Source organism: Osmerus eperlanus, chromosome 5 (assembly GCF_963692335.1).
Source record: "Osmerus eperlanus chromosome 5, fOsmEpe2.1, whole genome shotgun sequence".
Classification (NCBI taxonomy): domain Eukaryota; kingdom Metazoa; phylum Chordata; class Actinopteri; order Osmeriformes; family Osmeridae; genus Osmerus; species Osmerus eperlanus.
Window position 1 is genome coordinate 3,084,703 of NC_085022.1, and position 16,839 is coordinate 3,101,541.

At 50.9% G+C, this 16,839-nt stretch overlaps 1 protein-coding gene across 2 annotated transcripts in view; it reads right to left on the reverse strand.

Annotated features, from left to right (window-relative positions):
- Window positions 1–1,081: 1,081 nt before the first annotated feature.
- The window catches only part of fgd4a (FYVE, RhoGEF and PH domain containing 4a), a 39,271-nt gene continuing 23,513 nt past the window's right edge, over window positions 1,082–16,839 (reverse strand). Inside the window, exons 2-17 of one of the 2 annotated variants that reach the window (XM_062461085.1) lie at window positions 16,554–16,694; window positions 14,939–15,119; window positions 10,756–11,179; window positions 8,103–8,192; window positions 7,578–7,723; window positions 7,263–7,419; window positions 6,492–6,630; window positions 6,101–6,159; window positions 5,843–5,989; window positions 5,550–5,722; window positions 4,910–4,940; window positions 4,724–4,804; window positions 4,204–4,329; window positions 3,227–3,379; window positions 2,940–3,080; window positions 1,082–2,419 (exon numbers count right to left, since the gene is read on the reverse strand). In XM_062461085.1, the coding sequence (XP_062317069.1) occupies window positions 2,156–2,419; window positions 2,940–3,080; window positions 3,227–3,379; window positions 4,204–4,329; window positions 4,724–4,804; window positions 4,910–4,940; window positions 5,550–5,722; window positions 5,843–5,989; window positions 6,101–6,159; window positions 6,492–6,630; window positions 7,263–7,419; window positions 7,578–7,723; window positions 8,103–8,192; window positions 10,756–11,179; window positions 14,939–15,119; window positions 16,554–16,694 (2,453 nt within the window). In that variant the 3' untranslated portion in view covers window positions 1,082–2,155. Of the gene's footprint in view, window positions 2,420–2,939; window positions 3,081–3,226; window positions 3,380–4,203; window positions 4,330–4,723; window positions 4,805–4,909; window positions 4,941–5,549; window positions 5,723–5,842; window positions 5,990–6,100; window positions 6,160–6,491; window positions 6,631–7,262; window positions 7,420–7,577; window positions 7,724–8,102; window positions 8,193–10,755; window positions 11,180–14,938; window positions 15,120–16,052; window positions 16,068–16,553; window positions 16,695–16,839 lie in introns of those variants that run through there. The other variant, XM_062461086.1, reaches the window with a different exon arrangement.

The following is a 16,839-nucleotide window of genomic DNA, read 5'->3' on the forward strand; positions in this document are numbered from 1 at the left end:
ATTCTCAAAACTTGGGGAGAGAAGGGAGGAGGGGGGGGAGAGAAGGGAGGAGGGGGGGGGGAAGAGAAGGGAGGAGGGGGGGGGAGAAGGGAGGAGGGGGTGTATTAAGACTCCTCATCTTTCAACATTCAGATTTGGTAGACAGGATTGCTGTGCTGCTGTAGTGAGGGCTGGTAGAGGGTTAGGGTAGGGGTTCAGACCAGAAACCAGGACAGGATAATGGAGAGGATGGAGCCAGATCAGATTCTGATTCTCAGTCAAGACCAACAGATCCACCTGGGAAACATGCATCCTCTGTTGTATTTATGATCACGTCATGAGAACACTTCTTCCACTACGGAACCGTTCAGACTGACGGTTCTGGATCTGACAGGACCTGGGATGTTGCGGGTCAGTCACTAACACAGGAGACACACACAGGCTCCCCAGACTCTGTTTCAACGCAAGGAACCCTGGTGATTCTGCCGTTTATTAGCTGTAACACCACAGACACGCTCTGCTGCAGCAGGAGAATGACACGGGTGAAGATCTGTGAGGAGAATGTTCTGGATGTGTTCCTGACCTGGGCTCAGCGGATGAGACAATGTTCTGGATGTGTTCCTGACCTGGGCTCAGAAAGAATGTTCTGGATGTGTTCCTGACCTGGGCTCAGCGGACGAGACAGAATGTTCTGGATGTGTTCCTGACCTGGGCTCAGCGGACGAAACAGAATGTTCTGGATGTGTTCCTGACCTGGCCTCAGCAGACAGGACAGAATGTTCTGGATGTGTTCCTGACCTGGGCTCAGCAGACGGGACAGAATGTTCTGGATGTGTTCCTGACCTGGGCTCAGACGGAATGTTCTGGATGTGTTCCTGACCTGGCCTCAGCAGACGGGACAGAATGTTCTGGATGTGTTCCTGACCTGGCCTCAGCAGACAGGACAGAATGTTCTGGATGTGTTCCTGACCTGGCCTCAGCAGACGGGACAGAATGTTCTGGACGTGTTCCTGACCTGGGCTCAGACGGAATGTTCTGGATGTGTTCCTGACCTGGGCTCAGCAGACGGGACAGACACCACATTGATGCGAGGGACAGAAGATCTTTGTGCTACTTTTCTTTAAAATCATGCACATAATATAAATTACTTTAAATAATACAGTTCATTACAGTATGACATTTACATTTTCTTCCTGCGTGGTTGTGTGTCATCTCTGATTGTGCTGTTGGAGGGGAGGGGAGGGGAGGGGGGGGATAGATAGAGCATTTCAGAATATCTGAATATAATAGACGTCTGCAAAGGAGCTTTTCATTTTTACTCTATGCTGCCCACGGGCTGAATGAGTTTGACGGAGTTTGTTCGTTGTGTATGGCTCTGAATGACAATAATGGTTAACTGAGAACCAGTCACTTTTGTTTGGGAAACACCCTTGATCTGACCACAGGAACATAAGGGAGATATTTTGCTGATGAGACAACGAATCTGGAAAACACAGGTTGTCTCATTGTGTGCTATTAAAACCTGTCGTTGAATCTCTGTACATTATAAATTCATTTAGTTCCTTTTAGGAGAAAAAACTCAGGATTAAGACTATATACAGCAGGTACATGGAACAAGGAGAGGGTGATCGCCTGCAGCCAGTCATCTCGATTCACAGGGGTGTAGTCAGCTAGCGACTCTAGTCCAGGACTGCCATGTCCCTGATGCCCTTGTGACGAGGTCAGACATTCCTCTGGAACTGTAGGTCAGTGTTCTTGTTGTGTTGTGTGTCCGACACAGTAGGATGTGTGAGGACACTTCCTCAAGGCTCCCGACTGATTCTCCTTGGACACACGAGGCAGTGCTGAAGCCCCGCCCCTGCTCTGCTCTGGCGTCGATTGGACAAAAAACCTGTCATTCTGTCAAACATTCCAGGTGAAGGAAAGGCCTTGCTTTTGATTGGTAAAAAATCCAGTCAAGGGGGGAGGAAAGGAGGCGGAGATTGGCAATGAAAACAAGCTTATCCAGCAACGATTTTCCACATTGTCTTAACGTCAACGTGTGTGTGTGTGTGTGTATGTGTGTGTACAAATTCCTCAGTTGGAACCTTGGGGAGTGTGAGCTTGGGTGTGCAAAAAATGATGTGCACAAATGCACGGAGATCTCCACCGTCTCCTGCGACTCCCTGGACCCCCCTCAGTTGCTGTCAGAGCCCAGCTCCTGGCTGCTATCCTGGGACCCCGGGGGGCCCGGGGGATCGCTGGGGGCCGGAGCCACCTCCCCCGTCACGGCCAGACGGATGACCTTGAGCCAGCGCTGTTTGAGGTCGTCGCTCTCAGCGGCGAAGCTGTGGAGGGACTTGGACTGGGAGAGACGGAAGCTGGAGGGCGGGTCCGCCGGCCGGGCGCTGTCGTCCACAAGGTAGCCCAGCAGAGGGATGGTGGACTGGGCCTTCACATCCTGGAGGGGTGGGGGGAACAGTCACTTACCATGTTCATGCTTTCAGTCTTTGCACTACAGAGTACGTAAGAGTTGATGAAGTGGTGTCGGTATATACACTAGGGGAGGGGTAAAGATTCGTAACAATGTATAGAACTTGCTCTTATGGAAGGAAATGTGTACTTTTATTCACCAGTGGCATTCAATGGATCAAAACGTATATTGAAAACCTCTGTTTAAGCTTTCTCTCATTGTACTACAGCATATGTAAGAATATTAAGTGTAGTTGACACACACACACACACACACAGGTTAGCAGTATGAACTATATGTCCCTTAAGTGTTTGTGTCTCCCACAGACTACTAAACAGGAAGTAACCAAACAGCACAGGAAGTATGTATCTTTAGCAGACGCTTTTATCCAAAGCAAGATACAGGGGGGGAGGGGGAGGGGGGGGGGGCTACACCTAACCCTAACACCCCCCCTCCGTTCTCTTCCTGTCCGGGAAGTGGTCATGCATTAGACCGGAAGTGCTCTGACCTGCGGGGCTCCGTAGAGGTACAGCACCAGAGCCTCCTTCTGGGGGATCACACACCAGACCTTCTGCCAGGGCTTGTTCTTCTCACAGTACTGCAGGAACCCACACATGATGCTGCTTCCTGAGAACTGGGCCGCTTCGATCTGGGGGACCGAGGAGTCATGGTTACACAGCTGGCAGTTTGGGGGTCAAGGTTAGGGTTAGGCAAAACTGGATTTTTTTTATGGGACTGAATTCTGAGTCCTCACAAGGATAGATAGACAAGATGTGTGTGTGTGTGTCCACTCACTTCTAAAATGCCCTTCTTCTTGATCTCAGCCCTCTCTTCGTTGTTCTCCGAGTTTCCTGTCAGGATGGGGTAGCAGTCCTTGCACACCTTGTTGATCTTGTTCCCATCATACTCCAGGGCCACCTTGTAATCTGAGCACTTCCAGCACACCACCTGAAGACAGCACAGAACCACACCACACCCCAGTTACACCACACCCCAGTCAACAGCCTGGGAGAGACTACCGCACTGAGAGAGGGGGAGAGAGGGGTGAGAGAGGGGGAGAGAGGGGTGAGAGAGGGGAGGGCGGGGTGAGAGAGAGATGAGAGAGGGGGAGAGAGGGGTGAGAGAGGGGAGGGCGGGGTGAGAGAGAGATGAGAGAGGGGGAGAGAGGGGTGAGAGAGGGGAGGGCGGGGTGAGAGAGAGATGAGAGAGGGGGAGAGAGGGGGAGAGAGGGGAGGGCGGGGTGAGAGAGAGATGAGAGAGGGAGGGGTGAGAGAGGGGAGGGCGGGGTGAGAGAGGGGGAGAGAGGGGTGAGAGAGGGGTGAGAGAGGGGAGGGCGGGGTGAGAGAGAGATGAGAGAGGGGGAGAGAGGGATGAGAGAGGGGAGGGCGGGGTGAGAGAGAGATGAGAGAGGGGGAGAGAGGGGTGAGAGAGGGGAGGGCGGGGTGAGAGAGAGATGAGAGAGGGGGAGAGAGGGGTGAGAGAGGGGAGGGCGGGGTGAGAGAGAGATGAGAGAGGGGGAGAGAGGGGGAGAGAGGGGAGGGCGGGGTGAGAGAGAGATGAGAGAGGGAGGGGTGAGAGAGGGGAGGGCGGGGTGAGAGAGGGGGAGAGAGGGGTGAGAGAGGGGTGAGAGAGGGGAGGGCGGGGTGAGAGAGAGATGAGAGAGGGGGAGAGAGGGATGAGAGAGAGATGAGAGAGGGGGAGAGAGGGGTGAGAGAGAGATGAGAGAGGGGGAGAGAGGGGTGAGAGAGAATGAGAGAGAGAGCATGACTCACGCATCCACACGCTCGGCAGTGGTGTCTCCGTCGTGTTAGAGCGTTGAAGAACTCCTTACACTTCTGACACATGGTGACCTCGTTATCCCGGATCCAGCGAGGGGCTCGCTTCCCCAGCTCTGCCGTCTACACACACATACACAGACACACACACAGACATACGCACACACACAGACAGACAGAGACATATACACACACACAGACACACAGACAGACAGACACACACACAGACAGACACAGACAGACAGACACACAGACAGACACACACAGACAGACAAACAGACACACAGACACAGACAGACACACACAGACAGACAAACAGACACACAGACAGACAAACAGACACACAGACAGACACACACAGACAGACAAACAGACATATACACAGAGACATACACATACACAGAATCAATAGGTGGCATTCTCATTTACATTTACAAACTCAACAACAGCCCGTCCACTGCAAGGTAACTCTGTTGTAGAAGAGACCTGTTAGACAGCAGGACAGCTCCTGACTCACCGACACCTCCTCCACCTCTTTAGCGGCCATCTTAAACGACTCGTTCTTCTGCTGGAAGATATATATGGTCTCTTGGAACGCCTGGTGCACACACACACACACCATGTCAACAAACCTAAACTACAGTACAGTAGGCCACGATATAAAAAAATCATTAAGTAAAAGTAATTTTACTGATTAAAGTACCTTGATCCAGCTTGCCTTGTCTTGCTCTGAGCTGAAACATAAAGAACATTGTCTGTTTAAAAAATACCTTAGTGAGTTATTTCAGAGTTTGCTTGTGTAACTTATCAACCTTTGCGCTATGGTCTGTAAAGTGAAACTATGGCTAACAGCACTAGCTAGGTCACATTGATCTGAGTCACCCACAGGGCTGGCAGTTAGGGGGGGCACAGATATTGTGGCAGGCGGTTATGTGTTGGTGCAGCCCCAGGTTATTTTGAGACTGGAAGCAGGTGAAGTACAGAACAGATGCTGACAGAGGGACAGTGGGAAGGCAAGTATTGCACAGACAATCTGATACCTAAACACACCGAATAAAATATCAGTGCACATTCTGAGTGTGCGGATGACGGTGCAGGGATGGGGAGAATGGGAGGATGGGAGGGAAGGAAGGAAGGGGAGGGTGGGAGGGATGGGGTCAGGGAGAAAGGGAGGGCTAGGGGGGAGGAAGAGAGGGAGGGACGGGGTGGAAGGGACTGCCGGGGAGAGCGATGAAGGAAACACGAGACTGAAAGGAAAGGTGGAGGAGAGAGGGAGAAAGACATGGAGGAGGGGAGGAGGGTGATGAGAGGAGGGAGGGTGAGGGAGGGAGCGAAGTCCGTGCCTGGCCTGCATCTCCAGAGTCCTCTCCTTGCCGGACACCTGGAAGGTGTGTGGGTAGTCTTCGTTGGTGGTTTCCAGCACCTTCATGCCCTCCAGGCCAATGCGTGTCCGGACCGTGTAGCGTGTTCCCCCCAGGCTGAACTTGGGCACGCAGTACAGCAGGCTGTTGTTGAACTGAGGAGGTGACCCATGGAGAGAAGTATCTGGTTAGCTACGCTGTCAGACTGTGCTGTGTAGATGCTCGTTTTACTGACCCTGTGTGTGTGTGTGTGTGTGTGTGTGTGTGAGTCTCACCAGGAAGAGGTACCTCTCCATGGCAGAGGTGTTCTTGGCTGACAGCTTCAGGACGTGTCCCTGCTTGATGAACTCGTTGGAGGGGTTGACTATGTCCTCCTCCTCCCCCAGCATCTCGTAGATCTCAAGAAGCTTCTTCAGGTTCTCCTGCGAGACACACGCTCGATTTAGAGAGCAGAGCCAAGCCACATGCCATGACCCTTCTTGTGGATGTGAAGAAAACTGCCTGGATAGTAAAGGTTACATTGTTTGCCTCACCGATTTACGAATGGCACTGTTGGAGTGAGTTGCTGCCATGGAAATTATCTCCAGTGATTCTGAGGGAGAGGATAAAAACAAAGAAATTAATTTTGGATTTTGCATTAAGAAATGTATGTGTTAGCGTGTGAGTTAGCGCATGTGTTAACATGTATGGTAGCGCCTGTGTTAGCGTGTGTGTTAACATGTATGTTAGCGCCTGTGTTAGCGCATGTGTTAACATGTATGTTAGCGCCTGTGTTAGCGCCTGTGTTAGCGCATGTGTTAACATGTATGTTAGCGCCTGTGTTAACGCATGTGTTAACATGTATGTTAGCGCCTGTGTTAGCACCTGTGTCAACATGTATGTTAGCGCCTGTGTTAGCGCCTGTGTTAGCGCGTGGTGACTCACTCTCAACGTCTCTGCGGTCGTGGTCGTCCTGAGGCAGCTTCTTCAGGTAGTCCTTCAGCAGCATCTCGTAGCGGGGAACCCTCTGCACCGGCTCCAGCATGTGGTGCTGCAGAGTGAGGTTGCCGCACACCTCCTGGCCCTGACACACGAACACAAGCGTCAGACACAGGAAGTCAGGGGAGCAGGCCTTTTGATTTAAGTTTTGTTAGTTCGGCATCTCACTGTCAAGATACACAGTCCCCCGTACCTGTGCACTTGCCGTGCGTACCTCGAGGACTTGGATCAAGTTCTTAACCCTTGTGTTATCTTCGGGTCATTCTGACCCATCAGTCATTGTGACCCACCGTCGTATTGTGACAAATTTACCTCATACAAAAACAAAGTGAAGCATTTTCTTTTAACTGTCGGGCTGTCTCAGACCCCCCACATTGGAATGGTTAAAAGAAAATAATTTGTATTTGTTTTTGTATTGGGTAAAATTGGGTAAACACAACGATGGTTCGTTATGAACCTTTGGGTCATGTGACCCGAAGGCAGCACGAGGGTTAACTTACCTTTCCTAGCGTTTAAGGCAGCTTTCCTTTGCTTTTCTTGGACTAGTCTGGCCTGGCCTAGCATAGTAGGCTATAGCATAGCCTAACCTAACTTAACCTAACCTTGCCTAGCATAGCCTAACCTAACCTAGCCTAGCCTAACACATCATAGCCCAACTAACCTAGCCTAGCACATCATAGCCCAGCTAACCTAGCCTAGCCTAGCCGTCTAGCTCACCTGGATTTCAAGTATGATGGCCTTGAAGGGAGGCGAGCGCTCTGTCCACTGCTTCAGCAGCTCCATGGCCTTCTCAAAGTTCTTCACGTACTCTGCATACATCTTCAGGAAGGGAGTGCGCTTCAGCAGGATGTCCCCGATACGAGGCGTGGTCGACCTGAGGAGGACGGAAAGGAGGGAGGGATTGAAAGACTTTAAGGTCGTGCCTGGTTACAGAATGTCACGTCTCACAGGAAGTGATGTGATGGCTGTGCCAGTCAGAGTTCAGTACTCCCTGTCCTGGGTAGTGTCTCTGGGTGTGGCTGCACCACTCACCACTCGCCCATGCGCTTCTCCAGGTCAGGCAGCAGGAACTGGCTGTGGAACTCGTTGATGGAGCTGATGTTGGAGAAGATGTTCTTCACCACGTCCTCCGGAAACGTCCCTTTCTTAGCCTCCTCCGTCAGCCTGGCGCAGAACACCTGCAGGGCACAATGACATCATCACTGCCAGATCACACCGCTTCAACGATGTATAAGAAACACCAAACATCCTACTTCTCCTACAGTACCAACCACAAATGTGTCGTACGAACTGTAAAGGCCAGTTCACGCTGCCTCAACACTGTCCAACAAACACCAAACATTCTCCTGTTGGCGGTTGGGTTTAGAATGTTTGGAAAGATAACTGTCATTTTCACACTGCCCCGACAAACACCGACAGGCACATCGCACCAAACCAACACAATAAATGTTGGCTGTCGGGAGTTCCCACCCTCCAGCCCATTGATGCCAGGGTCACAGGTTCAAATCCCCCCTCTGCCCTGTACATGGACTCTAGCCTGTGGAGTGGTTCACTCGCCTGGTCCAGCAGGTTGAGCCTGGTCACATAGGCCTTCTCAGTCTGCAGCAGCTCGCTGGCAATCTTGTACAGCTTCTGTTCGTTAGTCTCCTGGAGGAGAGAAGGAGAGGGAGGAGAAGGAGGGGATAGAGGAGAGAGGGAGGAGAAGGAGGGGATAGAGGAGAGAGGGAGGAGAAGGAGGGGGTAGAGGGAGGGGATAGAGGGAGGAGAAGGAGGGGATAGAGGAGAGAGGGAGAAGGAGAGGAGAAAGGGTGTTTTCAGTTCCATGGGTGCAAAAAATGGAATCGTGTGAGGAATGAAATATACATGAACGAATGCACACTCTCTACCCAAAATAGCCCGTGGTGCTCATTGAAATATCTCTTTCATTATGAATAGTGGATAATGCATTGAAGTCCAAGTCTGACATCCAGGTCAATAGGGAGGAGTTGGCCGGTCCACCAGATGGGTAACTGACTCCAGGGAGGTTTCTTCTATAGCTGGGCTAGGCGAGAGGCTGGCCTGCCTGTCTGAAGGTCAGGTCTCCAGTCTTTAAATGTGTTAAAATGGGTGCTGGTAATGTTTCTGATTGGCTGGTAGGTGGTTTTTAACTTGAGACAGCTTTCGATTCCACAGAAAACGTTCCTCCGTATACCTGCGCCTCGTCCATATATTGTATATAGCGGGACAAGCTATACCTTACATCTCAGCGTGATAAATACAATTTGGTGTTGTGTGAGAGCGTGAGAAATGGTTGAAATGCGCGAGTCTCACGGCGAATGGGTGAGACTTGAGAGCCCTGGATGTTCAGCTATTTATAAATGGCGGGTTTGCGCTGTGTGTTCCTGTGGCGATTCTCTCTGACCAATCAGTAACTTCCTTTGTAATCTGCAGTGTTTTTACATACTTGTATCGCTTCAGTTTGCTTGGAACCAGGTAGCCTTACTAGCAAGCCGCCACCCCTTGATCCTCGCTGTGATGCTTGGTCTACTTTGTATTAGGTCTATGCCTACTAGGTACCAGATTTGCGCAGTGGAAAACCAAAACAGGCAGGTGAAGTGGAGCAGGTACCATGCAGTGGAAAAGCACCATAATGCACAAGAAACAGACATACTGTAGAGTCAGGGAGTACAGTGTGTAGTGTAGAGAGTGTGTGTGTGTATCTACTGTATGTGTGTGTGTGTGTGTGTGTGTGTGGTAGGAGTGGGCTACTGCGTGTGTGTGTATCTACTGTATGTGTGTGTGTATCTACTGTGTATGTGTGTATGTGTGTGTGAGGTAGGAGTGGGCTACTGTGTGTGTGTGTGTATCTACTGTGTATGTGTGTGTGTGGTAGGAGTGGGCTACTGTGTGTGTGTGTGTGTGTATCTACTGTGTATGTGTGTGTGTGGTAGGAGTGGGCTCTCAGGACAGGAAATGAAAGGGTGGAAGAGGGGAAATGACACCAGTGAACCAAGACGGAGGCTGTGCTGACGCATGTGTCTGCAAGTCTCACCTACGCACACGCACACACACGCACGCACACGCACATACACACACACTCTCACCACCTTTACACCTCCAGTTGATCTTAGATCTCCAGTCAGTTAAGCCATTCAACAGTTTAAGGGTTAATGTAAGGACGTCACACTATCCACACATATGACAGTTATAACACATAACTTGACCACAACTCTATTTGATGTTTTAACTAGGGAGGCTAGGGAGTTGAGAGTGGTGTCAACCACTCTCAACTCCCTAGCCTGAATTCACACGAAGCAAACTGAAAATATCACACTTTCGACCAAATACCAACTACTGTTGAACTGACAGACACTAACAAACCCACTGGACATTCAGTTTGCTGTGAACACAGTTATGGAATCACTCACAGACTGCTTCTGCAATACCTAAAACATTTGTTTGAAGTAAGTCTGTTGTAAATAAGTGGTGACATTTGAGATTGAAACAAATGTACAGCAGTCTTAGACAAAGCTAACCAGTCCCTCTACAATCAGAAGTTATAGGGGTCCCCTGCACAAAAACGTCTATAGAGATATTTGTATATAATCACAAGCAGACAGACATGGAGCCAGACAGCCAGACAGGCAAGCAGGTAGGCAGGCAGGCAGGCAGGCAGATGGACTGCCAGCTAGCCAAACCACTCTCTAGAGAGGGTCAGTGTAGAATGAACTCAGCTGTTGAGAGCTTTTGACATCTGTTCAGACCTTTACTGAAAATAACCCCCTACACACACACACACACACAGACACATACACACTAGGCTGCAGTACTGTTTAGGGCTACTGACTGAAGAGGCATAAAGAGCTAGCAGATCTGGACCTGGGGCATGTCACATGGAGGGTCTAGATACACATGGCACGGGGGTGCTAGGGTGAGTAAGACCTGAAGCCAGGCAAGGCTAACTCAGACCACGTCAGGTCGCTTATGTCAGGAGTCTTCCTCTTAGCAAACACGCTAACACACATATTTCTGATAGGCAGTCTGCCAGTCAGTCAATCAGCCAGCTAGCTAGTCAGTCGGTCAGCCAATGAGTCATAACTCAATTGGTCTGTCAATCAGCCATCTAATCAGTCAGTCAGCTATTCACGCATCCACTCAGACAGCAACGCCACAAACAGAAAACACAACAACATTCTAAAAGCTTAGCAGGTCAACCTGCCGCTAGGGTTACCTTCTGTTCCGGCTTCCCCTCGTCCACAGCCTGCTCAGGTGGCGTTTTCCCCACGGCCTCCCCTTCCCCCTCCCCAGAGGGGGGATCTGGACCCGTCCCGTCTGTGTGCGTGAGGGGGGTGTCTCCTCCCTTCTCCGTAACCCCGTCCCTCATGTCTCCATTCACCATGACGGCCTGGGTCAGCCTCTTCGCTCCGCCAGCCTCCCCGTCCTCCCCCACCTCCATCCGGGCTACCACCCCGTTAGCGGCTGGCTTGGCGGCATCGCTTGGCGTGCCCGGGTCCGGTGCCGGCTGCTCCTGTGCCTTGGGCTGGTTCTGCCGGTGCTGGGGAGGGGGGTGGAGGCGGTGAGCAGGGCTGCTGTTGGCTGACTTGCTGATCTGTTTGTGCGGCGGGTGAAGGCCCTCCTTCCTGCCGTCTGATAGGCTGGGGGGAGAGAGGAAGGAGAGGGGGAAGTCAGAGAGACTTGCCGGTCGGTGGAAGGGTGAGGCTAGACGGAGAGGAGGGGGAGAAAGAAAGATGAAGAGCAGGGGGGCGTCGGTAGCGGTGAGAGAGACAGAGAGAGAGACAGAGAGAGAGAGAGAGAGAGAGAGAGAGAGAGACAACTGAGAAGCCGTGTGCATCTGCGAGAGATAAAAATAAACGTAGATGCACAAACTTCCCGTCTTGTGGGGAAGAGGCTGCACTGAGCATGTGTAGAGGAAGTGTGAGTGTGTAGGGGCAGAAAGAGGGGGGAGAGGCAGGGGAGGAGTGAAAGAAGAGGGGGGAGGGGGAGGGGGGAGGAGGAGGACGGGTAAAGCACCGGCCCCCAGAGAGACCCTGCTGCCCTACTTCTATACACACACACACCCCAGAGAGACCCTGCTGCCCTACTTCTATACCCACACACACACACCTCTTCCTTCCTACATTAACAAGGTGAAAATACCGTAGACAGTACAAAATTCGACACAAAATACACTACTACTACACACACACACACACACACACACACGCACACACACACACACACACACACACACACACACACACACAGCCACCAGATAGTAGCATATCCTGCAGTTTATCCAGCTGTTTCCCTGTGTGACCCACCTGCCCTGCTTGATCACCTGCTCACACAAGCTGCAGTACCCAGCCTTGGGCTGCTATGGTCCTGCCCTGTGTGTTCATGTACTGTCGTTTTTTTTTTTTTCCAACCTTACCTCACTACTCATTTCTCAAAGACACACACACACATACCCACTGGCAGTTAGAATGTTCCTGTCTGTGAAAACAGTAAGTGTGTATCAATAGAGGAACTAACAAGTCCGTTTACATAATGAAAAACAGCCACTCAGACTAACCTCCGGGAGAACAGAACACGACCCCCGCAAGGTCACCACAACATGACCCCCGCAAGGTCACCACAACATGACCCCCGCAAGATCACCAGAACACGACCCCTGCAAGGTCACCACAACACCGACGTGACACCAAACACAGAAGCACCTGAATGTTCTGGTAAACACACGGCTGTGCTGGGTCCTTCTGGTAAACACACGGCTGTGCTGGGTCCTTCTGGTAAACACACGGCTGTGCTGGGTCCTTCTGGTAAACACACGACTGTGCTGGGAAATGCAGCAGGAAGCCCTTATGGAAGGCAGAGTTCATTTGTCAAATCAGAACCCTTAGTTCATCACTTCCTCCTGGCTTCCTTTTCATATCTTACGTCCTCTCAGTAATTCGCAGCAGAGAGGAGAGGCTACTGAAATGAACAAACCAAATGGCAGACAGTACGTGGCACCGCAGGTGATGTGGATTAAGCATAAGCAAAACGATGTGGAACACTCATCTCGTGTTCTAGAACAGCCTCCAGGCTTCCATCCAGTCCGCGTAGCCAAGCTGGGATGCGGAAGAATCTTTAACCTCACTGACCTGTTAAAACACTGTGAGCGTTAAAGTGAAGCCCTTCTCTGATCTGTTGAGGTACAGTTTAAGGGCTTGTGAGGAGGCAGGCAGAACAACTGTTATTGTTGTGAGTCTTCCCTCCACACATGAATGAACTTGGGAATGATCTTAACATTACATCCTGTAAGTTTTGGTCAGTACTGAACCCCAACAGGAACAGACAGCCCGTCAGACAGATGATGATGTTAGGGGGCTAATTCTAAGCGTGGAGGGTCTCTTCCAGGACGAGCAGGGCTAATCCCACAGCTAGCTGGAGGCCCACAGACTGGACTGGGATAGTTTACACCAGGGGTCCCCAAACTTTTTTGTACAAGGGCCAGATCATTTTTCCTTTCTTTAATGTGTGGTCTGGAACAGAAAATTACATGGGCCGGATCGAGTGACTACCATTATTATTGTGGAGATTTTATTATGATTTAAAATGTATTTATGCTAGATTAACTTATTATTTTGTTATGCACCATACATCCATATCAAGGGATATATAGCCTATTAAAAGAGCATTATTACTATCGTAATGACCTTTTTTTCATATGAATTGCTATTGAAATCAAAACAATTACTTACTTATGCATATAAATCAGTGTGAACTGATTTTTTATTTATTTTATTTTATACATGTTTAAAAAAAAATGTCTCTGGCATTGTTCAGAGGGCCGGTACGAATGCGTGGGCGGGCCGTGTTCAGCCCGCCGGGCGTAGTTTGGGGAGCCCTGGTTTACACTGTAGCACCAAACTGGTCAAGCTACAGTAGCATCAGGACAGAGGTCTAGTCCCTGAGAGTTTAAAACTCTGGTGTTTCTGTATACATCTTTCTTTTATCTTTTAACTTTGACCAGCATGCCTGACTGGACCGTTCAGCCCCACCGAGTCGGCCCAGTGTGGTTTAGCTGAACCCCTATGCTCCCTGGTCACAGACTGACTTGGCTCCAGCAAGTCACTGTGCTGATCTGCCCTGCCCTGCCCTGCCCTGCCCTGGCCTGGTCTGGCATGGCCTGATCTGCCCTGGTCTGGCCTGGTCTGGCCTGGTCTGGCCTGGTCTGGCCTGGTCTGGCCTGGTCTGGCCACTCTGTCAACTCTTTCTGTGGCCTCAAGGCTCCATCCAGCCAGTTCCTGTATCAGCAGGAACCACAACAAGGACAGCATTGTTTACAGCCCTCGTTAATGATGCTCCAGCACAGGAACCAGCCTGCTACAGCTGCTGCTGCCAGAAACACCCCCTCATCCCTGGGACTGGGGGGAGCTCGAACCCCTAACCCTCCATCTAGGGCCATACCACAAGGGCTGAGGCCTTACTGCAACGGCCCGGGTTCAAATCTGACCAGGGACTTTCTCTGCACGTCTTGCCCTCTCCCTCTCTCTCTCTCTCTCTCTCTCTCTCCCTGCCTTTCTCATGTCATACTTCACACTCCAATAAAGCACAAAAATATCACAAACTACATCTTATAAAACAAAACCCCCTCCATCTAGACTGGACATTGCAGATCCCACCTCCCTGCAGTTCAAGCCCCACAACTGCTGTTTTCACCAGCTCATCCTTCCACAACACTACGAGGCTAGCAGAGCTGGATCTAGCCCTGAACACACACAGGACCCCGACGTGAAAGCAGCGTGCGATGAACAGACCCTACCTTGTTCTTTTACCCATCTACTTCCTCCCAAGGTTGCGAACCGCCAAGACAGAGAGACAAGCTGGACTCAGTCTCTCCTCCAGTTCAAATCTCCCAGGTCATTCATCCAAGGCTGACGCTCAACTTGTTAAACTCAAGTTCATCTGCCCTGCCCTGCTCTCTCTCTCTCTCTCTCTCTCTCTCTCTCTCTCTCTCTCTCTCTCTCTCTCTCTCTCTCTCTCTTCCGCGCTTCTCTGGAGGTATCCAAGGACGTATCTGACTGGCTAAGCTGAAGTGCAGTGAGTGTTCTAAAATGGACTTCTGCTTCTGCTTGATAATCGGTAAAGTAGGAAATGTTAGGCAAGTATGTCCTCGTATGTTTACAACACTGGTGACCGTAAATGAAGTGTCTTTCAGGCCTTAAATGATTCCATTCTGCTCTACACACACCCCCACACACACACGCGCGCACACACACACACACACACACTCAACTAAGCTTGTTTCTTACAGGACATATTATGTCTGTAGTTTCCGCCCTGGGAACCACTTGTAAATCCAACCTCCCACTGACCGCGGGGCCCACACTCACTCTGTGCTCGGCTACGCCCCCTGCTCTGTACTCTACCTGTTCTCCTCGAAGCGGCTGATGAGGCTGGACACCTTGGAGGCTTTGTCCCGGCCTCGGCCCGCCAGGCCCCCTCCTCCCCTATCCTCCATACCGGCCTTCAGGCTTGCGTTCTGGGCTCGGCCCAGCGGGGGGCCAGGCTGTGTCACCGGGCTCTGGAGGTGGGCTGGCTTGGGAGGCACTGAGGGGAACGACACAAGTCAGAGGTCAGGGGTCAGGGGTCAAGACCAGCTTTTTGGGTGTTATATGAGGGCTTTCTTCAAGGAACCCCTTAGTGATTAACTTTGTCGAACTTGAACTGACAGGAGCCTTGAACGCACCCCCTCTCCAGAACAGTGCAGCAGAGGTTGGTGGAGTTGTGATGTCCACATGCGAACACAAGGGGGCAGAACAGACTGCTACCTAAAAAACAGCTCAATCCCAGGCATGTCCACAGCTGTCCAACAACACGTCACCTAAGCAACCTTTGGCGGGTCTGAGGTGCAGTCCATGCGATGTGGAGGCCGTATCCAACACTTTGTTATTCCTTTGTCCTGTCTCCTCCTATGATTGACAGGATCCTACAGGCTGCGCTGGGCTGGGAAGACCAGTCATGTCTGGTGAATGATTCACTCAAGATCAAATAGAAACAGGACTGCCGCAGAACGACAAGGTTTCATGTCCTTGGTCAGTCCGTAAATACACATTATATAACTTCTCTCTCTCTCTCTCTCTCTCTCTCTCTCTCTCTCTCTCTCTCTCATCTCTCTCTCTCTCTCTCTCTCCCCTCTCTCTCTCTCTCTCTCTATCTCACTCTCTCTCTCTCTCATTCTCTCTCTCTCTTCTTTCTCTCTCTTTTTCTTCTCTGTCTCTCTCTTCTCTCTGTCTCCTCTCTCTCTCTCTGTTTCTCTCTCTCTATCTATCTCTCTCTCTCTCTCTCTCTCTCTCTCTCTCTCTCTCTCTCTCTCTCTCTCTCTCTCTCTCTCTCTCACTCTCTCTCTCTCGACAGGCAGTCAGATGTTCAGTTTGAGACTTGTATAGTGTGATCCGTTTCAGACAGGGCTGGACTGTACTTGTGGTGTGTGTATCTGGAGTGTGAAGTACTTGTGGTTTGTGTATCTGGAGGTGACAGTACCTTGTGGTTTGTGTATCTGGAGTGTGACAGTACCTTGTGGTTTGTGTATCTGGAGTGTGACAGTACCTTGTGGTTTGTGTATCTGGAGTGTGACAGTACCTTGTGGTTTGTGTATCTGGAGTGTGACAGTACCTTGTGGTTTGTGTATCTGGAGTGTGACGTACCTTGTGGTGTGTGTATCTGGATTGTTGTGGACAGTACCTTGTGGTGTGTGTATCTGGAGTGTGACAGTACCTTGTGGTTTGTGTATCTGGAGTGTGACAGTACCTTGTGGTTTGTGTATCTGGAGTGTGACAGTACCTTGTGGTTTGTGTATCTGGAGTGTGACAGTACCTTGTGGTTTGGCTGTACTCTGGAGTGTGACAGTACCTTGTGGTTTGTGTATCTGGAGTGTGACAGTACCTTGTGGTTTGTGTATCTGGAGTGTGACAGTACCTTGTGGTTTGTGTATCTGGAGTGTGACAGTACCTTGTGGTTTGTGTATCTGGAGTGTGACAGTACCTTGTGGTTTGTGTATCTGGAGTGTGGGCCTGTACGCCAAGCCTGTTCCATTGACCCCTTCCCTGCTCCTCCCACTGCTCCTGCCTGACCGGCTGGACCTCTCCCTGGGGGGGCTTGGGGCAGAGGGACTGCTGCTCAGGGCTGGCGCGACACGGACACACAGGGGAGGGGGGGCAAGGTCAGATTCTCAGTGTCTCAAAATAGTGAAAAACTTGGGTCACAGAACATAATCTTTATTAGTCACCAGTGACACAACCCCCGGACATTACTCATAATGATACAGGAT